The 27458-nt window shown below is 32.9% G+C and overlaps 1 protein-coding gene across 2 annotated transcripts in view; it reads right to left on the bottom strand.

The window, feature by feature from the left end:
- The window catches only part of LOC127724556 (receptor-type tyrosine-protein phosphatase T-like), a 177609-nt gene extending 156913 nt beyond the window's left edge, over positions 1-20696 (bottom strand). Inside the window, exons 1-2 of one of the 2 annotated variants that reach the window (XM_052231547.1) lie at positions 20649-20696; positions 11824-11922 (exon numbers count right to left, since the gene is read on the bottom strand). In XM_052231547.1, coding sequence (XP_052087507.1) covers positions 11824-11902 — 79 coding nt within the window. In that variant the 5' untranslated portion in view covers positions 11903-11922; positions 20649-20696. Of the gene's footprint in view, positions 1-11823; positions 11926-20648 lie in introns of both variants that reach the window. The other variant, XM_052231540.1, reaches the window with a different exon arrangement.
- Between the last annotated feature and the right edge of the window lie 6762 nt (positions 20697-27458).

Below are 27458 nucleotides of genomic sequence, written 5' to 3'. Positions count from 1 at the left end.
GAAGAGTACAAATACTATGACAATCATGTAACAAAGACAGTGGAATATACTTTCCATGTGGTCGATTGCAGTTTAAGTCTTAATCACGTGTACTAGATTGATAATGCTATATTTTCTTATAATATTAGTGCGATATTTTTCTAATAGAAGAGCAATGTGTTTTTTTTTTTCGTATGCAGTGACCTTAACCATGACACTTAGGCAACCGCACCGCACAAGTGATAGGGAAAATATGTGATGATTAAAGGTAAACAAACGTCGAAAGAAGATACTAGTATGTTGTGAAAGAAAACAGTAAAAATAAAAAATAAAACAATTGTCCAAAGAAGAATTGAAGGGTTTTCTACCCTTATTGCATATGTTTTGATAGGAAAATATTCACTTCGATAAACCCAGAATAGGAAAAAAGGTGGTGGAGTAGCGATTTACGTAAGAGAAAACAACGCAAAATTTCTTGCTATTGAAACAGACATTTATAACAGCCTAGAATATGAATCAGTAGCAATCAATTTTACAACAGACAAAGGCCAAAAGTTTTCATTGCTATGCCCATACATACCACCAGAAAGATCCGACCAAACAGAAAAACTATGTATGAAACTAGAAGATGTTAAAGGCAGTATACCCTTGATAATTGCAGGAGACTTAAATGCCAAAAGTCAAGTTGGGAGAAACATCAAGAATAATAAAGCTGGAGAATTAATGGATAATATGCTAACTAGATAAGATATGCATAAATGATGGTCAACCAACAAGAAGGAACTCAGACTCTGTTTTAGACCTTATGCTGATGAGTTTAAGTTTTCAACACAATTTGATAAGTTGTGACACACTATCGCATGAGACCATCAGATCTGACCATATCAGCGTCCTTTCAAATCTACGTGTCTGCACAGAAGGCAATTTGGGAACACCAAAGAAAGTATGGTAATTAAACAATGTAAATTGGGAAGAGTGGAAACATGTCACAGAGCGAGGTTGGGTAAATGGTTGGAAAACAAACCAGAAGACAGTCACTCATTTGACCATATTTACCAGTCATTTCTTACATAATAAATACAACACAAAAAGAAATGATTCCATAAAAAGAAATCAAACCAAGGAAACATCAAAAACCATGCTGCTGGAATAGCACTGTTACATCTGCCAAAAAAACATATAATTTACTGCCAGAAACAATACAGATTGAGGAACATACCATAAAACAAACAAAGACTTATCACTGCAGAAGATAACTTTAACAAAGCAAAAGAAGAGGCACAAGATAAATGGAGTAACAACCTCGCCAATCAGTTAAACCAGGCTAAAAACTCAAAAGACTTTTGGAACACATACAAAAAGATGTCCAGGAAGACAGAAGATAACTCAGTGCTACCATTAATTGTTAAAAATAAAGATCCCATATTCGACAATGAAGGTAAAGTTGAACTTCTACAAAAAATCTTCTTTGGAGGGTGCCACCTAAATCCTGACACAATTGATAAAGAATTCTATGATAAGATCAACAAAGAATATATAGAATTAAATAACAACTATAAAGAAAATAGTGGAACAGACCAACACAGAGATGCCTTCGATCGAGAAATCAGCAAAGAAGAGGTAGAAGACGCTATATACCGCCCCCGTACAGGGACTTACCCAGGCCCGGTTCAGCAGTTTGCTGAATTTTTCAAGCATGCATGTGATAATTTTACAGAAGCTATAGTAAACATGATGAATATCATATGGCAGAAAGGGGAAATACCAACAGAATGGAAAATGGCAGATGTAAAATTCCTAAGAAAACCTGGGAAAACCAGCTATTACTCTTCCTCTTCCTACAGACCAATCAGCCTTACATGCATAATATGCAAACTAATGGAGAGAGTCATACTACAACGCATTGTGGCATATATTGAAGGTCACAGATTGATTGATTTAACCTAAGAAGGGTTCAGAAAAAACCACCCAACAACAAATGCTTTACTCCGATAAGTCCAGACAATACCTGATAGTTTCAGTGAAGACGAATCAATACTGGCATGGCTAGTGGACATAGAAAAAGCATACGACTCAATATGGCGTGATGGGTTAATGATCAAGTTGCATAAGCTCGGTATAAAGGGAATAACATGGTTATGGATAAACAGCTTCCTCACAAATAGAACAGCCAGATGTATGCTGAATAATTTCTTGGGAGAACAGTTTGATACTAAAATCGGCTTGCCACAATGTCAGTACTATCGCCCACCCTGTTTAACATCTTCATAGCTGATATAATGGATAACACCAAAGGAGAAAACTGCAAGTTTGCAGATGATGGTACATTATGGCACATAGAAAATACATAAACAAGATGAAAGAAAAAACTGCAGAGGATGTCAAAACATTATTAAAGTGGACACAAAAATGGAGAATTAATGTAAACCTGGAAAAATGTGAAGTTTGTCTATTTTCAAAAGACAACTCAGATGCAGAGCAAAAACATTAATCGTCAACTCCTTTAAATTTAAATACAGTCCTACACCCAAGCTACTCTGTGTAACTCTGGATGAGAAACTAAAATTTGACAACCACAGCAGCCTAGCAAGCATGCATGTGATAATTTTTGTATTTATTTTTAATTTGTTCTCGTCCTGAACATGCATGAATTATTAGCCACTGGACGTTAAGCAACCAACAATCAATCAATTCAAGAAGTCACTCCTCCAAGTTAGCCAGCATTTAAGTCGGATTATAAACTTGACTTTAACCACACAAAAGTCCTAGTGATTGAACAGAATTTTCACCGGAGTGATGCCCAGCGACAGGTTTGGGGAAGCTTCTGGATAAAGGAACTAAATGTACTTTATCCAAACGGCATCAACAGAAAGTACTAGCAGTTTGATAGAGGGCTCTTCTATTATTTTACATATATTTATACAAACTACTGCATTATGACTACGCAGCCACGTTTATAGAGTTGAGTTTTGTGTTGTTTGATGAAGTTCAATATTTTGGATTTAATTAATAGTCCAAAATTTACCTGTCTTACTGAGCTATTTTAAATAAACAACTAGTAATGTTAAAAGTATTATCTATACTACATATGCCTATAAAGAAAACAACACAAACGCAAATATCAATTTGCCGACAGCCCGCCGTATTTGATGGACGCCGGATGTAATTTTATAATAACAAATACAATATTGTTTCTATTAAACAACAAATAACAAATATGTTGTTATTCAATGCTTCTATACATTATAAATGAACATTCTCTCTTAAATCTTTCCAAAATATTTCCCTCACGGATAGTCGAGGCCGTCCAGGAAAAACCATATTTTGTTAAGTGGAAACCTGTATCCGACGACAATGCACAAGCCTATCTCAGGAAAAAGGTAGTCGGACCTCACCTTCTATAACGAGAGAGATGACAAAAAACAAAACTTCTTGAAATGAATACATATATACATATATATATATGACTTAAGTTTAAGTCATGCACGTACGAACGGCGGCTAGAAAGTGACAAACAAATCAAACATAACTACATACCCGGATCTAAATCAACCCCTCTGATTGGACCATACGCATATTACCCATAACGTCAATACAATATTTTCCCGCTTTACTTCGAACCGCGAGAAAATATTATTATTGACACTGACGAAGGCTGTTTGTTCAGCCGAAATATTTGTCGACACGATTTTATAACACTTTCTTCGTATAGTACCATCGTATATGAGTATCGTTGCTCAAATTTTTAGACTTTTATAATATTTTCCTTAATTGCGCAGTATCACCTATTCTTGACGATCCGGTACATTTTGCTGGTTGGTCTTTTTTTTATAGACTTCTATATTAGTTTGTCTCTGAATGACCTTTATTATGTTACTCACATAATCTCAGTGAATTTAAGTTTCCAACACTTACAAAATGAGCATCAATGATTATTAAAAAAAAAAAAAATCAGAACTGAACACTACTTATCTAATTTAGTTCATTATGTATAAAATGAAATAATTCCCAACGGATTACATATAAAGCTCATGCCACAAACACCTAGCAATTCATCAAAAACCCTACTTCGCAGATGGGATAAAAACCTCTACTATTGCTCCAAGCGTTTAATGGTCATCCTTAAACAAAACATCTCGATACTCTAACTGCGAATTTATCTCTTTTTGAATAATGCAAAGAAGATCTCACATCGGACAACTGTGATGCTGTAGAAGCTCGCCTTAAGGACATCACTATCATAAATTTGAAAATCTGCATGAAAGACAATAAAGGAAATTCCACAGGGATGGTATACATCCACCCTTCTATATTTTTACCATCTTGAAGAAAAGAAGAAAAAGAGGACGACGCTTCAAACGAAAGCCACAAGAGATTAATACTCACTCCAATGTTGTGGTCAATCTATCTAAACACCAGTTGACAGAAACTGAAACATCTCTTCCCTCGAGAGGCCTTAATTTCTGTACTTGACCTGCCTCAAGCAATGAGACTTTTACAATTTTGCCAGAAGTCTCCGCATTAAGGAACATTTCGCGTCGAGGGAAAATAACAACGAAAGCTCGGATAGTGACTCAAAAAAAAAACCAACCATACATTTATTTAGAAAAAAATCTGAGATCCGCTAAACAGAGGACACAATCTTCCTTTGAATCCTTTATTGACAATTTTATATCAGACATTGTTAGAAATTCAAGGGAAAACAATAAACCTTACAACAACCTAACCCCTGAAGAACAAACTGCACTGAAAAACTTACGATCCGACAACAATATCGTCATTAATCCTGCAGATAAAGGCAGTGCAGTGGTTATCATGGATAAATCTATCTTTATTTAATCTATTGATATTTTTTTATTGTTAAACATATTCATTTCCAAAATTTTCTCATGGAGTGTCTGCATATTTACAATTTCATGTTAGAAAATATCACTACTCCACATAAGAAACGGTTTTTCTCGATTCGCACTTTCCATATACACTGGATACGGCATCATGTTTTATAGGACTAAAATTTATACTCTTGGTAGCCTTTTTTCATGACGCCGAAATAGCATAATCCTTGTTAGAAAAGAACATGATTGTTTATTATTAATTGTTTTTGGCTTTTAACTGGCACTCAGTAACTGCGAGTACTCTCAAATCGTACTTTCGTGTTAATTTGACCTGTTGATACAATTTGTAATGCATTTTTGTTATTTAATGTTTACTTATTTAGTGTTATATCTCGTCTCACTTTTTTTAATATATACCACCTTTGAAAAGTGTTTGGTATGACGATAAATTTTCACTTTTGTTCTCGTACTATGAACAACAAAATTATTTATTTTATAAAAAATATTTCCGTACTCCATGTATACCTTACAACAAAATTATTTTCATTTACCTGTGTACGTTATTTAATTTGGCGGCATTTTGTCCAAGGTTATGGTTGTCTTTCTGATACTGTTTTACATCTACCCCCCCCCCCCCTTTTTTATTGATTTTGTATTTACATTGTTTCATAGATCAAATTTATTCGTTCAGTGTATGTTCACTTGTTTTTGTTAATATGTCTTTTGATTAAGTTAAGCCATTTCAATTGATATTTTATAGTGTGTCTTTCTATGTTGTGATGTTACACTATTGTTTCAGGTTAGGGTGAAGGTTGACGCCTATAAAAACGTTTGAACCCTCTGCATTTGTTTGCACCTGTCCTAAGTCAGGAACCTGATGTTCAATGGTTGTCGTTTGTTGATGTGGTTCATAAGTGTTTCTCGTTTCTCGTTTTTTATATAGATTAGACCGTTGATTTTCCTGTTTGAATGGTTTTACACTAGTCATTTTTGGGGCCCTTTATAGCTTGCTGTTCGGTGTGAGCCAAGGCTCCGTGTTGAAGGCCGTACTTTGACCTATAATGGTTTACTTTTAGAAATTGTGACTTGGATGGAGAATTGTCTCATTGGCACTCATAACACATCTTCTTATATCTATTTGAGGAACAATTAGAATTAGATGTTGCCAATGACGATCTAGGAACAAGCTTATTCGTACGGTGACCTACAGTCGTTAACTTCTACGGCATGTGGTCTCTGATGGAAAGTTGTCTCATTGGCAATCTTCTTATTTTGGTCATTACATGAATGAGTCGGTGAATGAATAACCAGCATAGAGTTTAAAAAAAAATAGATATTACACAGGTATCATAATTTTTAAACAGCAAACAAGCATTCGATTGAAGTTGAATGAATAAGGTTTAGTTTTTCACAGCTGACTATTTTCTAGGCGATTCACAATTTTATACCAATACAGTTACGTTTAATAATCAATTATTATAGTTTATGTAGCACAAAACTGAGCACCACCCATGAAGGCTATCGTAGAAAATTAAATTTTCAATCAACATTAGATTTTTTGAAATATTTTTTGTTACATAGTATATTTTCATTAAAAAAATGTAATTTTATATTACAAATATAAGTTCGAAGTGTGTGGCAATGTGACAGTTACCAAAACGAGACAGAGAACAATAGCCATCTGGAGATAAAGATATATATAGTCTTTAACAATAGACATGCCTTTAAAATATGCCAAGTTCTAAATCGCTCCAAGTCTTTTAAAACACTGTCAGCAGACACTATAAAAGATGTGCTTTTACCACCAAATTCTTAATGAAATATGACAATGGAAACCTTATAGACGAGTTACAGTCCCCCTGTATACAGTAGTTTTTTGTTATCTAGCTATGCGATCTGTCTCGACGGTTTTGTTATAGCGTGCTCGTGTCGAGTACGAGAAGAAGAATGCTGCAACTCTGACTGCGTCAAAACAAAGACTTGAAATTTGTTATTTTTTTAGCACGCAGAATTTGTGAATCTATTAAAAATAAAAAAAAAAAATAAAAAAAAAAAAAAAGAATTTGTGAATCTATAGTCTTTAAATTTATAGTTTGCTATATGGTATGAGTTTTCTCGTTGTTGAAAGCCGAATGATAAGCTAATGTTGTTTTCATCCAAGTACGTTGGTGTCTGATGGATAGTTGTCTCATTTGCAGTCATATCACATCTCCTTATTTTTACATAAATTTGGTAGATACTATATAAAACTAAGTTTAAGTTTAAATTTTTTTTATTTTATTTTTTCTATTTTATAGTTTTGGATTCCGAAACTTACTTGTTTTTTTCTATGAGAGTTGAAAATTGAGATCAAGGTAGATAACTATAACCAATTCCGAACGAATGAATATTATCAATAAAAAAAAGAAGATTAGAATGAATTTCATAACAGCGTGGACATGGACACATGCTAATTAAATGTTATCGTGTGTATCACTGGCTGTCGACAACAAAGACTTCACGCAATTACAGTATGTCAGGGGCCTCTCAATGGGGATATACATAATTACTATCTCTTCACATGTCTATTCATAAAATTCATAAAATAGAAGTGTTTGCATGAAAGTTTATAGGAATTTGTATTGAATATATTTATATACTCACAACAAAAAGTTTCTTTTGACAGAATGAATATATTCAGAGGTGATATCACCAAGTAATCGAGAAAAAAACGTTATGTTTTTTCTTGCACAGTCAAACGTTCTGTGGCTCCTTAAAAAAAATTAAAAAAACATTTATTCGTACGAGTTGATGTAGAGTAATCTACCATCAACTTTCATACTAACATTTTTTGTTGGTAATAAGAACCCCGGACCTTCATAAAAAATCATTTTAGTCCTCTGGGCTGCATAATTTTTTGCATGGAACAAATTTGAAATCCCATCGAAGACTCCAACGATCAGACTCTCGTGAACATTTAAATATCTTTCTAACAAAAAATAACTCGTGAAAATATCAAGAAGCATATTAATCCGGTCTTGTGAGCAAAATTTACGTTGATTGGAGTCAGAGTAGCTTTTGTGGAAACATTGATATTTATTTTAGATTTCGTTATACCTAAATACGCATAACAAAAGTTAGGGGATCTATATTTTTTTACTACAAATTAAGCAGGTAATTTCAATGAATTTGGTCTTACTCAACTATTTTTTTTTTGTTAATTGAGGACGCATATTTGAGACAATTCTGCATAAACGTTTATTTGAAATTTTATTCATGCTGATTTCAAAAGCCTCTTGCATAGCCAACCCTCCTTTATTTTAACTGAATCAGGAATGGTCGCCCCCTTACAATTTATAATTGTACTCACTTCTTTTTCGGTTTTTGTGTTTCAATATATATCCATGAATTTAATATGTTCACAATACATATGTTTTGGAATAATAAATCATGTGCACAAGACCAAACTGGTCAACTGTAACACGAGATAATTTGCACGTTATTATGACAACATAACAATGTAATAATAACCTATAAACTGGGTGCACTCGTTTAATTATTCTAGTATAAAAGGTATTGAGAACATATTTAATTCATGGATAGATACTGAAACACAAATTAAAAAAAATAATAACAATTCTAAATTAAATCGCTGTGATCCGTCCAATCGTTTTTCAAATCAACAGAGCAGCTGCATTTAACAGGTCGGACACATTTTACTTATACGGACATGTATTATTTAGCATACTTATGCCCCCGTCAATGCATGTATTAGGCTCCGTGTTGAAGACCGTTCTGTGACCTATAATGGTTTACTTTTATAAATTTTGACTTGGATGGAGAGTTGTCTCATTGGCACTCATACCACATCTTCTTATATCTATTAGTGTTTGTTTACAAATAAAGCATTTTTTTTTTGCGATTGACCAATCCACTGAATGATTTGCAATGCATGACTTGCTTAAAACAGACACACTACTTAATTTTTCACTTATTGCCAGAAAAGAATTTTTCTTACTTTTTTCTCTTGATTACTTTGTGATATCACCTCTGAATATACTCATTCTTTCAAAAGAAACTTTTTGCTGTCAGTATATAAATATATTCAAAACAAATTCCTATAAACTTTCATGCAAAAAAAAATTATTTTATGAATGGACATGTGTAAAATAGTAATTATAAAATTGAGAATGGAAATGGGGAATGTGTCAAAGAGACAACAGCCGAAGGCCACCAATGGGTCGTCAATACAGCGAGAAACTCCCGCACCCGAAGGCGTCCTTCAGATATCCCCATTGAGAGGCCCCTGACATACTGTGATTGCGTGAAGTCTTTGTTGTCGACAGCCAGTGACAGACGCGATATCATTGAAATATCAGATGTCCATGTCCACACTGTTATGAAACTCATTCTAGTACCAGTGTATGTAATGTGCGAATCCTAAAATGTCATTTTTACTGTATCCGTGATGAATTTCTGATGTAGAATGATAAATAAACAGACGACAAATTCAAGATTTTTGAATAAAATAAGAAATAATATATAATGTGTACTGTTTTTTTAAAATTCATAATATAGGAATGAGATGCGGACGGGTTTTCGTCGCGCCTACAGCCATCCAGGTGCTAAACTGATACACAAATAGATAAATATTAAGAATAGTGCACAAACAGAGCGTGCAAGAGATTTAAAAGTAGCAGTTAAGTTTCATTTGCAGAAAAATGTACCTTTTAACATGATTATTCATGTTGTTTAACTTAAAACAGGTTTTGTTATTCAGCTTGTTGATATTAAATCAAATTCCACTATGCTGTTTTCGTTATGCAATTCATGTTAACTGTCGAATAATGATACCAGACTTTCATTTTCACTGTAGGGCGATTCATTTCTATTGTATATGCGATGCATTTTCACAGAAAAAAATTAATTAATTTTCATTATATAAAGTCTTAATTCAGCCGACTCTCTAACAAAATTTATGAAGTCAGAAGGATTGATTATATATGCATACTTAGTGAGTGAAAGTCTGAGGTAATATATCAATAAATTCCTTAAACATGGTATTTATTGCTAATATAGTCAATTCTATTTTCTCAAATAATTTGTCCTGATCTATATGAAAGAAAATTTATTCCTTCCTATGACACGTCATCATTAAATACATATATCTTGGACAGTTAAGCCAATCCACGTAACCGGAAAAGCAAAGTTTCTGTTTCGGTCTAAATCTACATCGCATACTAATAAATTAAACGTCATTAGAGCTAATTTCCCAATGCTTGTAGTTAAAAGGTGTGGTTGGCCTTGATTGTGTAAATGTTGCCTAAGCATTGTAATTAAGATTGAGCAAACGTTGATACAAACAAAGCAAGCAAGCCAACCAAACCTTTAAACTACAAGCGTTAGGAAAATAGCTCTAATGGATGCATTTGAGATAACAAAGAGCATTCACAAAACGATCTTCATTTCACGATTGAATGAGTGGAAACGTTTTCATCTTGCACAAACAATTGACGCTTGGATGACTGGATAATTGATATTTATCATGCCATTGTGTATAAATCTTATACAGTATAGAAAGTTCGAGCATCAGTCGAGTCACCTTAAATATGCTTGAATTTCTTATAAGTCGGTGTTACAAATACGCCAATACGCAATTGTGAGAATACAAAGAAATATTGAAAACAGTTTATTGTTACATGTTTAAATGGTTCTATACCACGGGGTATAACCGCCGTACAGTTGATTCCGGACGTTAATCGCTACATCGCGAACCAATGTTGGTAGATATACCGTTCTTATATTTACACCAAAGACTAATTGACTAGCTGTTCAGTTATGTATTCAATGTTTATGAAAACAAAGTTTACTGCTCCTGGCAGCATTGTATATCATTTATATTACATGAACACCATGTGACTATTTTAAATAGACAGGTCTGTGAATTACTTGTAGACATCGCGAAACAAACACTATGTGTAACTCAAACTTGATTAAACTACAAATACAGCATAGTTGGTTGGCTCTTTAACTAAATGCGACCGTGTATTTTGTGCTTTGTTGTTGTTAAAATACATAATACGAATGAGAAACCCGTTGTTTTAATTTTATTTGAAGACATTTACTTGAAAAACTGACCTCAGAATTTTGACACTGTACGATTCATTCTCTTTGTAGTTTGTTTTCTTTCTTTAGTACCGTTCGTTGTACATTCTTGTACTGTTCGTTGTGCAAAAGCCTATCAAAGCTTTTTTAAGAGTTATAAAACTTTTCAAAAAAAATTCGTCGAAGAAAAACGTTATATTCATGGATGTTCTGCTCCAGTAAATTTTCGGATCCATGACAAGCTAATAGTAAACTCACCAACAATATTTGAATATTCATGATATGAACGTGGTTATACCCGTGTATATTCAAGTAAGCATCTACGACTAGCTTGCATTTCAAATTGTAAATATCATCAATATTAAAGTCATTCAAAAACTATTTCAGTTGTTGTATGTCGAATAATCATATAAAACGACAATGAAAATTCATCGCACTTCCAAAAATTCCACATCAGAAATGATTGCACTTACAGTGATAATTCATCGCATCTATAGTTAAAATGAATCGCATTCAGTAATCAATATTATGGATTCTGCTGCTTAAATAACACTTTTCTGGACTTTAATCCTGTTATTATACATTAAAAAGTTATATTCTAATGAAATTCTGTTTAAACATACATTCAAATCTATTATTTTGTATTTTCAAAAAGTAAACATACGCAGTTTTTCCTATCATCCTTTATTCTACAATAGACATACTCGCATACAACAGTGAAAATGAGCTAACTGGATTCGCACTTTATATACATTGAGTACGGAAATGAAAATATTTAAACGAACATCATTCAGATTAAAAACAATTAAGCATTCTGAACATCTGGAGTAAGATAATATTATCAAAACGTTGTAATAAGAAAACAAATTAATTTTTTTATTGACATATGAAACTTTCACTGTTACTAAGCAGTCAATCTACTTACTTTGAGCTGTAACAGTCAACAGCACAGTTGCTTGGATAAGTAACACGGACAGCATATTGAGAGTTGTGACATCCAGCATGTAGAACCGAAACTAACGTTCTGCTAGAATAGAATGTGAAAATGTCTTGTGAAATAACAAGTTTTGATGAAAATGAAACAGTAGGTGAAAATATTTCATTTTTTAAATTAAATATATTCACGGTAGGTATAGTGTCCGGCGGAGATCGTGTTTTTTCGAGTGTAGATCGTGTTTTTTCGAGTGATAAAAAATGCGATCAGGTCAATTAACTGCTTTTTCGCAATTATAATACTTTTATTCATGACTGTTCATCTTGTTTGGAATACTATACATGTTTTGAGCACAAAAGACGCACAATTTCGTCGTATTTAACCTAAATTGAGTGTTGGTTTTTTTCGAGAGCAACAGTTAAAACGTCCGGGTTCTTAAGTAATGGTCCGGGTTTTTTTTAAGGAAATGTGAATAAGAAATAAGGCATTCTTGACCTTAAAAACTAACTTTTCTAGTTAATAACTGTAATTAATTGAAGGAAAATATTATACATTCCCAATAATTCACCAAAAAACATATTACAATGTTGATTCAATTTTAAACTTTTTCAATTTAATGATAAATTTCTGCTATGAAAACATTTTACCATAACCTAGCAGTATTACGATATATAAGAAATCAATGGGTCCGTTTTACATATTTTTTTTAATTTCTTTGCATGCTATACATTTGTTTTTACATTCAATAATATTTTATGATTGATTTATATTACAGTGACGAAAAAACATACGAGCAAGAAAACTAAGGAAAAGGAGTAAACAATCAGAAAAATTGAATATAAACCCAAATATTCTACTAAAAGAGGGTCTCGACCAAATAAAAATTAACAAATTACAATAATATCTGAATTAAATGGAATATCTAATAAAAATGAAAACAACACTTTATAATGTTATGCTATAAAAAATTAAGATTTTTCCCAAAATCATGAAAATTAAAATTTTGGAAAAAATAATAATAAAAAAAATTTATATTAATACAAATAAAATTTTGTTCCAAAAAAAAAAATCCAAGTGAGGAAAAAAAATATTCTCGATATTGTGCAAATGATAAAATTTTCGAATTTTCAACAAAAAAAAAAAAGGGGGGGGGGGGGTAATATTTGACAATGCACAACAGCGTCGGTGTTGAAAAATGTGTGGTGGAAGTTCGTCATAAGATTTTTTTTTTCAATTTTATTCCCGGGAATAAAAATATTAAACGAACGCTAAATAAAAAATAAATTCGTTATCTTGTTGCAATCAGGGTTGTACGGAATTTTACACCGGTGTTGAAAATGATTACGACCTTCGGCTGCTCCTCAGAGTGTATAGAATTTCAACACCGGTGTAAAATTCTGTAAACTCTGATTACACCAAGATAGCTAATATTACAATCAAGACAAATAGTAAATGAAACATTAAGGATATATTTTCTGTGTGTAAGTACGGTTCAGTCCAATATGTCTGAGAAAGATTGTTTACATCACGAAATATTTACTGTATGAAATCCATATCGGTACACTAACATGAAGATTTCTTAATTCAAATGAACAATGACTTTTTATGAAATGTATGTGTTAATACAGCATTATCAAACTGGTTTAATGCATTGTTTCGTGCCTTGAAAAATACTTTTATTTGAACTTTTTCATTGTTTTTTAAACTTAAATGCACTGACATATTACATTTTAAGCCATAGGAATTTAGTTTTTTCACTCAATAAAAAACAAGGACAGTCACACTCGAAAAAAAACGGACATATAAAAATGAATTTACTCTCAAAAATGTCATTTTCAATGCAAAAACAAGCATTTCTTGTAAAGTGGCTGTATATCGAAGTATATGTAGATTCCATGTGCACATTTCCGTTGACATTTGCATCAATTTGGTATGTGTATGAAAATGGCTTTAATCTATATTTTGGAATAAAGCATTGTAAGGCTAAATTAAAAGTTTTGAAAGCAAAATAATGTAGGGTTGATAACATCTTTTTATCAAAAATACTAATTTATCTTCTATGAACTGGTATATAAGGTTCTAGTATCTTTTTTCACGTTTTACCAGAAAGGAAGTCTGTTTGTTTACATTTTTGATCATACATGTATCCACTCGAAAAAAAGTGGTCACACTCGAAAAAACCCGATCAAATCACTCAAAAAACCACGATCCCAGCCGGACACTATACGTACCGTGATATTGATTTATTTAATGTTTTGTTATTGTTGTTTGTCTTTTCGTTCATTTTATATTTTGTTCATCTGTTTTATTGGAATAATTTATTTAATTTATGCTCCATTATCATCTTCTCTTTCATGTTTATACATTTTCCAGTTAGGAAATGAAAACAACCACTATACATATTCCGTGCATCCGAAGCGTTTACTGGTTTTTCCTTCATCATGAACGCACAAACCCAGATTTGTGAAAGCCAATGATGTGATTGATTTGTTGACTAATTGCTGGCACAAAAGAGTAAACGATAAGAACTTCACGGCACAAAAGAACAAGGGGCGATAAGGGCCGTTTTAGGCCCCACCCCCCAAATTTCATTTAATTTGTCATGTTGTAACTCTATACCTACAGATCTTCTGAAATGGTGGCATTTTGGGTCTATCTCGTATATTTTGCTGCCTATGGCAATCAGTATATTATGGTGGAGATAAAGTAATTAAATATATGCTAAATATCTATTTATATTTAAGATCAAACCTGTTTAACATGAAGTAAATTATACATTTATACACTGTTTAAATGTACACAATGTAATGCAACTTTTTTTTTTGGCAAATTCATTGTAGTTCTTCCCTAGCAACAAAACTTTGCCCATAACAATGGCAATATGTTTTTTTATTTTACAAAATTCAACTTTTAATATGTTGCAACAAAAAGATAATTCAAGATGCACATTGTAAAAGTACCCAACTCTAAGGAAAATGTCATGGATCAAAACCAATGCTGAAATATCATCAACCGAAAAAACTTTCGACAAACAACTGTTACAAGAGAATATGGTAACGAAATGCACTTCTAGAGTCCCTCTGTGGAGTAAAAACATGTACCACTGCCCTTTTGGAGAAGTTGCTGGTTATTTGATTTTTTCATGGATTAAAACATGTATACTTTTAAAATTCTTTTAATGATATCGGGTATTGATGATATATACAGATTTTGTGCTTGGTGTTTAATGCCTACGCCGTGATTGCATTACGGTTTACCCTTCTCCGTCCGTACGTCCCGACATTGGTTTCCGTTCTCTATTTTTACTTTGCCACAACCAAATGTTCTGAAACTTATACAAAATCATTATTACCACCACACAGATCAAGTTAGAATTCGGTCGGCTTCACTTTCACCGTTCTTGAGTTATGTCCCTTTATAAATGAAAAAATGGCGAAATTGCCGTTTTCGCACTCTAACTTTACTTTGTCTCAATCAAATGTTTTGAAACTTATACACTTTACTTATGTCATAAAGTTTCTAAGAGAACAAAACGTCAATAGGTTCGCTTTGAAACTTTATGACATTTGGTTTTTTTATGTTGTCATTAGACTGAGATTGCCACGGGGTTTGAGTGCTCTCATTATTCAATAACAAACAGTATAATGGGGTTGCTCGAAAACGGTGAAAATCACGCCACCTTAATTCGAACTTGATCTGTGTTTGATGGTAATAACGTATTCGACGGATACAAAGATTAGAGAAAAAAACAGTACCCAACACTAAAAACTTAATTGTTTCTCCATCCCAATGTCCATAAAGAATCGGGAAGATAGTGGTTTGCATAAACATGTTGATAAACAAATGGTTCAGAGGGAGAAAGTTCCCATATGAAAAATACAAGAAGAATGTGTCCATGGGATGGTTGTAAATATGAAAGGGTATCCGTCGAATACGTTGCCCATTCATGTCAAATGATGATACATGCATTGTTTATGGCTCAAAAGGCCGTTATTAAACTTCTGGATGATGAAAGCATTCAGGATATTATTTAAGCTAAGTTTGACCTACTATCTTGCAACTTGGCTAATATTTAAGAACACATCTTTTTATATTTATGTTTAGATTGACATATAAAAAACCATTCTCTTTATGAGGGTCTGGATTGGGGGGATCATGTCTGTGTTCTATAATTATTTAGCCCATTTTTCTCTTTTCTTTATACATTTTGCCTATTATTCTCTATTCTTTATATTTAAGTACCCCATTATTCTCTATTTTTTATTTTTTTAGCCCATTTTTCTCTATTCTTTAAATGTCTTGCCCTTTATTCAGCACATTTTGCCCATTATTCTCTATTCTGTAAACCCCATCCACACCCTCCTATATCTCCTTAAACATATGTTGTAGGGGTGTATAAATTACCCTGCCACGTCCGGGTTGTGTTTTGTTACTTGTTTTTCTGCTTTGTATCGATCTGATGAGTGAAGCCCTTTTCAACTCCTTTATAGTTTGTTCATAAGTTGTACTGTTACACCACTGTCCAAGGTAAGGGGGAGGGTTGAGCCACGCAAATATGTTTAACCCCGCCATATTCTGTATGTGCCTGTTCCAAGTCAGGAGCCTGTAATTCAGTGGTTGTCGTTTTGTTGCTATATATCATATTTGCATTTTGTTCATTGTTTTTTACATAAATCAGGCAGTTAGTTTTCTAGTTTGAATTGTTTTACATTTGTCATTTTGGGGCCTTTTATAGCTAACTAAGCGGTTGGGTTTTGCTCATTGGCAATTATATCACATCTTCTTATTTATATATATGTATATCTTGCAATATTACACATTTGGTTTAAAACCCGTGTTTATGTTTTAGTCTCATCTTTAATTACTATAGCAATTTCAGATCTCACACCATTAACCAAAAATGCTGGAAATCATGATACCAAGAGGCAAATCAAAAGGCGTAGTGAAAAGGTATTATGCCCCCTCCCTGTTTTGACCGCCAAAAAAAAACAAATCTCATTTTCTCATTATTTCTATAAATGTTTTCGTTATATTGTGTTTTTTGGAATACCCCCTTCCCTTTTTCAAAAATCCTGGATAGGGTCCTATGTTAAACTAAGTCCCCGCTGGCGGCCATCTTGGATTATGGATCGGCTTCAAAGTAACAACACTTAGTCAGCACCTCATAAGGAACATTCATGCCATGTTTGGTTTCATTCCATTCAGTGGTTCTCTAAAAGAAGACATTTGTAAATATTTCCCATAGGGTCCTATGTTAAACTAAGTCCCCCGCTGGCGGCCATCTTGGATTATGGATCGGCTTCAAAGTAACAACACTTGGTCAGCACCTCATAAGAAACATTCATGCCATGTTTGGTTTCATTCCATTCAGTGGTTCTTTAAAAGAAGACATTTGTATGTATTTCCCATAGGGTCCTATGTTAAACTAAGTCCCCCGCTGGCGGCCATCTTGGATGATGGATCGGCTTCAAAGTAACAACACTTGGTCAGCACCTCATATGGAACATTCATGCCATGTTTGGTTTCATTCCATTCAGTGGTTCTCTAAAAGAAGTTCAAAATGTAAAAAGTTAACGACGACGACGGACGACGGACGCCTAGTGATGAGAAAATCTCACTTGGCCCTTTATGCCAGGTGAGCTAAAAATAGTCGATTCCGATATTATTATGGGGTTCTGCAGATACATTTTAGAAACACTAGAAGTAACCTTGGAGGATTCTTTAAATGAAGAGTCATTGTTTATATTTTCTTAATTTCCATTTAAATGTATATGCCAATATATAAAATATTATCATAGCTCATCAACCATAGTTAGTGTTTATTAAAATTCTTTGATAGATTTTATTATAGAAATTGAGTTTTCCCACCCGTCTTTAATATTTGTAAAAATGGTTATATATGCGAAGGTAGACAAGACTAACAGCATTATAATTAGTCATAACATTTGATTTTCGAATAATTTCCCAACTAACCCAAAATGAAAAATCGTTAAGGAGGATGAAAAAACCTACCTACAGTTTGCATATTTCCTTTCGGGTAAAGAGCAATATTTATTGATTTTTTTTCTGAAAGACAGTGAAGCGACACACAAAAACAGGTCTCCTCAGTTAGCACTGATGATGTGGTAAAATTACATAAACCAATGTCAAACAGAAGAAAAAAATAAATGATGAGTAAGAACGTGCTTTAGATATCCACTGCCCATTTGAAGCCCTAAATATTTATCTTCTAAGTCGTATTAATAAGACCTTTGTTGTCGCTAACCAATAACAGATTTGTGGTGTTTTGCAATTTATCCTTATGTCTATTAAAGAAGTTATCACAAGAATAAAAAACGCTATAACAGTATCTGCCTTAAGCACAAGGAAATATCACGTTTATTTTCGAGACAATCATATATTGATGTGATAAAGAGATAACCTGATTTGCACTTAAACCACAGTTATCACTTTAGTTACTTTTTGTTGTTTTGTTTCATTCATTTTAATGAGTAATTATCTTCCCTTATTTTTCTTTCATGTCTCAATGTATTTTTTTTGTTATTTTTTGCTTCCTGGATATTAGATTACTACAGATTGTTAAAATACGTTATGATTACTTGTGAAGGGAATACATAGCGGGCGCTGTTTTGAGAAGGCATGTTTTTTAACGTGGCAACCAATTTTTTTTTCAAATAAAATTGAAAAAAAAACTTACTAGTTTTTCATTAACAAAGAATCAAGATGTTATTAAACAATGCTTTTTATCACTTGTTTTAATATAAGCAAACTACTTTATTACTTCCCTTCAGACACAAATAATTTTATTCAAGAAATTTAGAATCAAACAATCTATTTAACAAAAGAAAAAAAAATCAATCTCTCTCATACACACACAATGAATGTTCGTTGACTTATTCAATGAGGGAATGTAGGGTAATTTTAAAATTCAGGGAACAACACCAGTAGAGCGCGGATTGTTGTAAAATACGATATTTTAGGGAACAGCCTAATTTTATTTTACAGAATATGATTAGAAAAGAATTGAGGTTAAATGTATTCATCTTTATTCAGCAACATTCCTGGCGAAGCACCTGCATATGTATCGCACAATCAATACCTTGATTCCTATAAAACGTGTTTACTCTTCTAGGATTTCTTTGAAAGGGGGTTACTATATACAAGGATATTAATATAACAAGGGTAATTTATGATGAGGTTAAACTTATCTTCTTCGGTTCACTATGACTTGTATAATTTTGCTGCAATGGGTCTTTTAACTGCAAACATATTTAGCAGACAACATGTTCTTGGTTTCAAGAGAAAAATACGTTCTAGAAACTTTTAATTGAGTGTGTTATTGCATTAAAGATGTTATCATCTACACGATACGCATCAGCTTAAATTTGTAGACCTAGCTCTATACAATTATGTTTTCAGACTGTCGATCACACATGTGTATTTCTTTCCTAGGTTAATTAAACTTATCTTGACAAATTTGCCAATGGCACATTTTTGTTTGGAAATATTATTTCGAAGCCATTGTACACAATTATTAATCATTTATGCAATTTCACACAAAGAATCAAGAAGTTGATCGTTATGTATATTAAATTGGGCTGTCAGTCTCTGGTGAAGTTGAAATCTCCCCTTCGAAAATTTAACGAACGCCATCAGGAGTTGGTTGACCGTTATGGAATATCTTTATCACAGATGACGACGGATATGTTCCTTTTGTAAGCACAATCCCGTCTTCTTTTCCTCGTGTGTGACCTACCGAATAAGCAGTTCTGACATGAACAACACGACGGGTGCCACATGTGGGGCAAGATCTGCTTACATTTTCGGAGCATCTGAGAGCACCATCGATTTTTTGGCAGGGTTCGTGTTGTTCAGTCTTTAGTTTTCGATGTTGTGTTTTATGTACTGGTGTCTGTCTTTTCGTCGTTTTTCGTTTTTTGCCTAGGGATTGTCAATTTGTTTTCGACTTATGAGTTTGAATATCCCTTTGGTATCTTTCGCCTCTCTTTTTCAAAATGATTTTCGGCATTATCAATTAAGATATGTAATAGTTTTCGTTTCAATTTTTTATATCATCTGATGAGCGATATATTCCTAAAATCTCTATAGAATAAAAATGTGAACGTCTAATGAAAGTAGACTTCGCAACTGTTACTCTCAACGAACCACTCTACGGGCCGAGCTTGAAGAAGATTACTTTACAAAATGCAGACCCTTTTTAATGAAAGTGAAAATTGTTCGAAAAACTAAACACGACAAACGTTTGATAATTTCGATGTAAATGCTACTTAAGATAATGATTTGATATAATATATTTTTTTTAACCGACAAAATAGTATTTTCAAGAGAAACAGATAGAGGACATTTTGTTCTTTCAAAATCAACTACTGACTAACACGCCTTCATTGATTTTCTTTTATGTCTCAATGTTTATTGTATTGTGATGGTGACATTTACAAACCTGTATAATTTTGTCACATGTATACTTGATATTGAAAGATATTGTTCAAACTGTCATTCTGTAAATTTTGCTGTTGACAAAACTTTTCTTCGATAAACTCATCACTGGACGTTAAGCAACCAACAATCAATCAAGCGATCAAATTCATACTTCTTAGACCAATAAACTCTTCTATATATAAATGAATCCAGACAGACTGAGTCCTCGATAATCCAAATGACGCTCTTTATAATGTGCTTATATCTGTATTAGAACTACGCGAAAATTTACGTTACTACTAAGTTAACTTAATTACATATTTCGGAAATATGAACAAATATTAAGATATAGTTATAATACTTTCTAAAAGACGTACCTTGCACCAGGAATAGCGTCCCAGTAATTAACAATATCAACTAGGAAGTATATTTGACAGTTTTCAGGGTGACTGGAAATATCAAATTAAATGACTTTACCCAGTCAAGCATATAATTTGTATACCGACAATGCATTATGTCTAGATAGGTGTGTTTAGGCCACACCAATTTAATTAATAGTTCTTTTGATTTTCCCGCTCCTGTTTTGGAGAAATTGACTTTTCAATAACAAAAAATAATTACCGCTTCCGCAAATTTTTGGGCCGCATGTCGCTCCTTGAATTTTTTTTTTACACAGACGTTTTTCATGTGCATATGTTAGCGGCAACAAGTAAAATTAGGCATTAAGCTTGAATCCTAGCCAATAAGCTAACGCCTAGGCATTAAGTTATTGCCTGAAATTTTCAGGCATTAAGTTTATTTCCTGAATTATAATGATGACTATTCAGCCTATTGCCAAACATCATTTCAGGCAATAAGTGAATTTTAGGATTTTTTTTAATCTTCCAAGTAGATATACAATCGATAAAATGTTCTTGATTGAAAGTATTTTTTAAATTGTATTCCAAATATTGATATACACTTGGTCATTTTATCCGAAGAGTTCAACAGTAGAGGACAGGTTGATATAATGGATTTCCAATCAAACCAAAATGGAAGTTATAAATGTCTTATAGCATACCAAAATCAACTTAAAAAAGTTTTTAACATTAGATTTTGTACGTCAAAATGAGCTTAAATAGAGGTGACTTTTGTTTTAATTAAGGGTTTCATATTTTTAATGTTTTTATTTTTTAGCGCGTCCCATAAACTGCATTATCACAATGGTCGTGAATTTACAGCTTTGGTTATACCCGAGTTTAAAAATAAAAGTGGTCAGAACTGGTGACTTTTTAAACTTCAGTTCTTATCATGTTATTATGTACCAACTGTGTTTTAACTTTGAACAAATGTTTTTTTTATTTACTCGCATTTACATTTTAGGCATTAAGATTAATGCCCGGACAAATTTTTCAGGATTTAAGATTAATGTCTAACACTATTTAGGCAATATACGTATTGCCTAGGCGTTAGCTTATTGACTAGGATTACAACTTAATGCCTAATTTCACTTATTGCCGCTAACACATATATTGCTTCGATCAATTCAAACGCACGTGTGATAAATCGATGTGTAAATAATAGGTCAAAAATCGGGATGCCAACATGTAGTTGTGTCAGCTTATTGCCATGGACATGTAGTTATTGAACACTCAGTTATCCGAAATGCATCTCGTTTTACCTATAAGGCTGTTCTAAGAGACAAAAATCAAAAATCTTTCGTTAGATGACCATGATCACATCAACATTTGTAAGAACCATCGTCATCCCCGATCACAGGCACTAGACGTTCTATCAGTAGTAAAAGCTCTTTTATATACATGGACACTATTTTCTTCCCATTGCCCATATTTCATTACTATTGATAGAACGTCTAGTGTCTGTGCACCGATCATTGTTTCAACAGACATAGACCCATCTATCTTGGATGAAATTAATATTAAATTCCCATGAATTTTAAAAAAAAATCACAGATTTACCTTATTTTGATGAAACCCCATATCCCCTTGTTGGTCTATTGGCATGCAAACAGAACTCTTTTGTAAGGGAAAATTTAAGAGTTCCAACGTTCGACACCAAAGTGGTGGTATTGTGATTAGCATGCTCATAATAATTAGGAATGTGTAATTAGTTCAACCACTTCTAGTCAAGCTAAAGAGAATAAAATGCATTGCAGCTTTTAGGAGCAAAAGGAAAGAGTATTTTGATCAGTCAGAATAATGCATGTGAATGTACTGACAGGTATTTTAAAGGAATATTTTAATACATTGAGGTCTACATGCATAGCAATAAAACTATCTTACTCATGATGTTGTTGAAATATTCACCTCACTCATTATGTTGATCCTTAGTATGGATAAATAGTTCCAACTGGATGTCAAGCAGCCAATAAACAATCATTACCATATAATAAAAACAACTATTTTATTAAAAACAAGCGCATTTTTGCGCCTGTCCCAAGTCAGGAGCCTCTGGCCTTTGTTAGTCTTGTATGATTTTTTATTTTAATTCATTTATATGTTTTAAAGTTTAGTATGAGGTACATTTTTACTGAACTAGTACACATTTTTGTTAAGGGGCAAGCTGAAGCCCGCCTCCGGGTGCGGGATTTTCTCGCTGTGTTGAAAACCCATTGGTGGCCTTCGGCTGTTTTCTGCTCTTTGGTCGGGTTGTTGTCTCTGACACATTCCCCATTTCCATTCTCAATTTTATATAAAAAAATATTTAATATTTTCCAGGGGCATTTTTTGGGATACATACACATATTTTGATTTTATTCAACATATCCTAACTAATATAATTCCCCTTGTTAAACTGCATCTGCTATGCTTCCTTAATATATACACTTGTATGAATCTAAATGAAAATTCATGCAGACAAAGCTTATTTGACGAAACTAATCAAAATTAACTAAACCACAGCGAGAAAAGAAAGTCGGGTATTGTCCAGGCACCAATACATCAAAATATATGCATTAGAGCATGTTTCTCGTCCTTTTTCTATGAAACAACCCAGTTTTAACATGAACATGGATTCTAAATCGCACAATTTAAAAAAAATATATACCGCTCGCTTCACTTGTAGAGCAATCGCCTCAAAAAAACTCATTTTCAAGAAAAAAATACAATCAAAAAAATTTCGCTCGCTCGCCCCATATTTTTTGGAGCTTTTGTCCGAAGAATTACAAATCAAATTGGTGTGGCCTTAAGGTTAAATGAAATTACCACAAAATTCAGAAAATTAAAGTGAATGTTTGCAAAGCTCTCAAAAATATATATTTGCATCTTGGAAACATAACAAAGTTTTAAATAATTGTGGAGAAGTACTGAAAGAAGATAGATTCATGTTGAAGCAAAACTTTTAAGCTTGAGCATAAGCCCTCCCCCTTTTCCACCTAAAAAGGGGAACAGAAATACTGTTTTTTAACCTGCATACGTGTAGTTGTAACTGGATATTTGAAGGCGGGTAGCTTTTTAACTTCGAAATTCTGCTGCTTATTTTTGTTTGTAAAATGAACTGAAAATATGTTAAAATAAATGCATTTGAAGCTTTTTAAATGTTCGGTCATTGTATTACACTGTTACATGTACACGCTCAGTGACTAAGTAAATAATTATACAAATTGCTTAAGCTTTAAGAAAAATTACTTGTTTTATGAACAGTGGCGCAGCTGTACCCTTATTTCTGTTGAGGCAAATGATTTGACGCTCAAGAGTCAATGCTTCAGCGATGTTCAAATATCGCATTGAGGCTTGAATGTTAAGTTCTAAACGCAGTTCATAGGCCGCGATTCGGATTTGGAATGGCTAGTTCAAAGGGGAAATCGTCTTCTCTAAAGAGTTTTAAGCATTTATCGGTGGACAAAAGTCGTATTTTATGCAGGTTTGATTTATGGTTGCTTACTTAATCACGAGTGACAAAATGTCATGCTTATTTAGGACGAGACCAATTTAACAATAATCCAATAGAGATATTATGTACCTGCCGAAGCCCCGCGTCTTGGGTCAGAAACCGATATCAAGACAAACGTTACAGTCTATATATAAAATACTTAACCACAATATTATGATCAATCAGAACAGAAACGACACAAGGCTGGGGCGAGGGATATGTTATGAGTAATAACTGGTTCATATAACAATAATGATATAATTTCAGAAAGAATTCTTAATCAAATGAGTATATTTGATCCGTTTCAGTGCTGGTTTTAATGTCCAATTTAGAAAATCTGACATAACATTTAAACATCTGATTTCGATCTTTTGAGTATTATATCATTCTATCCTTAAAATCCTGGGAAAAAGTGAAAAATTATTCCCGGTCAAAATATTTCTTTTTTGTAGCCTTTTAAATATTACAATTGAAAAAGGATTCATGAAACTTAGCTCACATATGATAGATAATTCGATAAAAATGATATTCTTAAAGGCATTTATTCTAAACATTTGTGTATGATTTTTCTATCACTTTGAAAATTGTCTGACATGCATTATTTTCCTTCGTATTTCCGTGCATTATACAATATTCCTTTTATCACATTACATCAATGAAAGACAACGTGTATATGCAATAAATGTAAACTATCATGTTAAATAATCATACTTTAAAAGGTTAAAACAAATAAGAAAAGCAATTTTGATTTCTTTATATTTTATTAACCAAGTTTATAAAACAAATACATCTGATATGTGTAGATTATATGAATATAAACTGCGTACATATATCTTTGCTATATGATAGTTGATCCATTAGAATGGTTATTCTCCATAGTAATGTCTTCTACTTTTTTTACAATAATTTAGATAATTGGCATTCATATAAAATTCTTTTTTGGTCCTATAAAATGTACTGTTAAAAAGTTTTAGAATTTGGTACTACTTAGGAGCGGATAACTCCCATACGTATAGTGAAAGGTGAGTCTCAAAATGAAGTTACATGTATCAATGTCCTGGTTTAAATCCATCCTCAGTCTTTCCACAATTCCGTGGCAGTTGTTAATCAATTTGTATAGTTTCCACTATAACCTTTCAGGTGTCTTTGAGTTTCTGTCTTCTCAGTTTTCTAAACTGAAGTAGAAAATACATCACTTTAATAATTGTACCAATAAATTTTGTTTCATACTACTAGTATACCATTTAATGTATAAGACATAAAGCGTTATTGTGTGTGTGTGTGGGTGTGTGTGCAAATACTTATTGCTATATTATTTCCTGCCGCCCAACCTATCCTTATATTCATGCCTATCCTAGTTTTTGTGGAATAATAAAATTGTTTGGCCTACATGTACAAAAAAAAAATGTATCTACCTACCTTCCCTTTGTTGAAGCTAACAGTTTGTCTTAACTTATCAAGGACGAAAAAGATCAAGAAAACAGCTTCCCATTGCAAATGACATAACATGTTAAAAAATGCCCAACATGTATCTAAAAAAATATAAAATAACTCACCCTGCATATTTTGGTATTGCTTAGGCTTTTGTGCTGTAATTTGTTGGTTCACCAGCTAGATCCAAATTAACAGTAATTTCTGTATCTGTCATTTCTGTATTCTGAAATTATTTACAGAAATATTGTTAATACTGGACACTTATTAATTTGAGAAATAAATAAAGAATGCTAACGTTCTAAGTTTAAATAAAACGAAATATATTGATTTCATTATCAATTTTAAGTTATTGGACAGAGTCCAGGCAAGGATCCACACTTGAGGTTTGTAAAAAGGGGAGGGGGGTCTCCATTTTGAAAATCACGTGATTAGTTCCTATTTCTTTTTTTCAAACCTTTTTTCCTAATAAATGTTTTAAAGCACAGACGTTACTACAGTATTTTGAATTTAAACTTAACACAAAATCTAAAGTACAACAGTTTTTTTTTTATCTATTTGTAATATTTTGGAAGGAAATCCTTTAAAAAGGGGAAAGGTGAAGCTGTGTGAAATTCCTTATCACGTAAACAAATTTGAAACCTTAAGTATATAACGGTTACAGTTATATTTTGAGTATATATACAAATTGTACTTACAATAAAAGTCATAAACTTACATATATATATATATTCCTTTTACAGTTGTGTTTTTAATCGGCTCTCCTGGTCCGTTTAGAATTCCTAGTTCCTTTGTTCTGGTGCATTTGAAGGCGGAAACATGCGGCGTTCTCAATCACGTGGTATCTTTTCGAATCGCAAGGTCACGACATGTTTAGGCTCTAAGCATGTAAAGCATTACATGTAGTAATTCTAAACATGTTTAGTTTGAGGACATTATGGAATCATAAGTGCATAGCATGTAAACACTTTTCTAAACATGTTTAGACTTAATAAAATTGAGAATGGAAATGGGGAATGTGTCAAAGAGACAACAACCCGACCATAGAACAGAAAACAGCAGAAGGTCACCAACAGGTCTTCAATGCAGCGAGAAATTCCCGCACCCGGAGGCGTCCTTCAGCTGGCCCCTAAACAAATATATATACTAGTTCAGTGATAATGAACGCCATACTAAACTCCAAATTGTACACAAGAAACTAAAATTAAAAATAATACAAGACTAACAAAGGCTAGAGGCTCCTGACTTCGGACAGGCGCAAAAATGCGGCGGGGTTAAACATGTTTATGAGATCTCAACCCTCCCCCTATACCTCTAGCCAATGTAGAAAAGTAAACGCATAACAATACGCACATTAAAACTCAGTTCAAGAGAAGTCCGAGTATGATGTCAGAAGATGTAACCAAAGAAAATAAACAAAATAACAATAATACATAAATAACAACAGACTACTAGCAGTTAACTGACATGCCAGCTCCAGACTTCAATTAAACTGATTGAAAGATTATGTCTTCATCATATGAATATCAGGCACAATCCTTCCCGTTAGGGGTTTAGTATCATACCATCATAACATATATGAGAAGAACATAACCCGTGTCATGCCAACAACTGGTTTTTAAATAAATGTGTTTAGTGCCGATGCAAAGACCCTATAAGTGAATCAATATTAACGCCAAAATATGCAATCTTTAATGACCTGACAACAGTATCGTAACTACATCCCTTCTTAATAAGTCTATTTAAAGGTTTTGTTAGCTTCAGAGGTGAATACTGACATTTTTGTGCTTTATAAAGAATATTTCCATAAAAAATTGGATGTGAAATACCTGAACGTATAAGAAGTCTGCATGTTGAGCTATATCACTACAAACCAGTAAAAGTCT

This window comes from Mytilus californianus, unplaced genomic scaffold (genome assembly GCF_021869535.1).
Source record: "Mytilus californianus isolate M0D057914Y unplaced genomic scaffold, xbMytCali1.0.p SCAF_1, whole genome shotgun sequence".
Classification (NCBI taxonomy): domain Eukaryota; kingdom Metazoa; phylum Mollusca; class Bivalvia; order Mytilida; family Mytilidae; genus Mytilus; species Mytilus californianus.
This window is presented reverse-complemented; position numbering and strand designations above follow the sequence as displayed.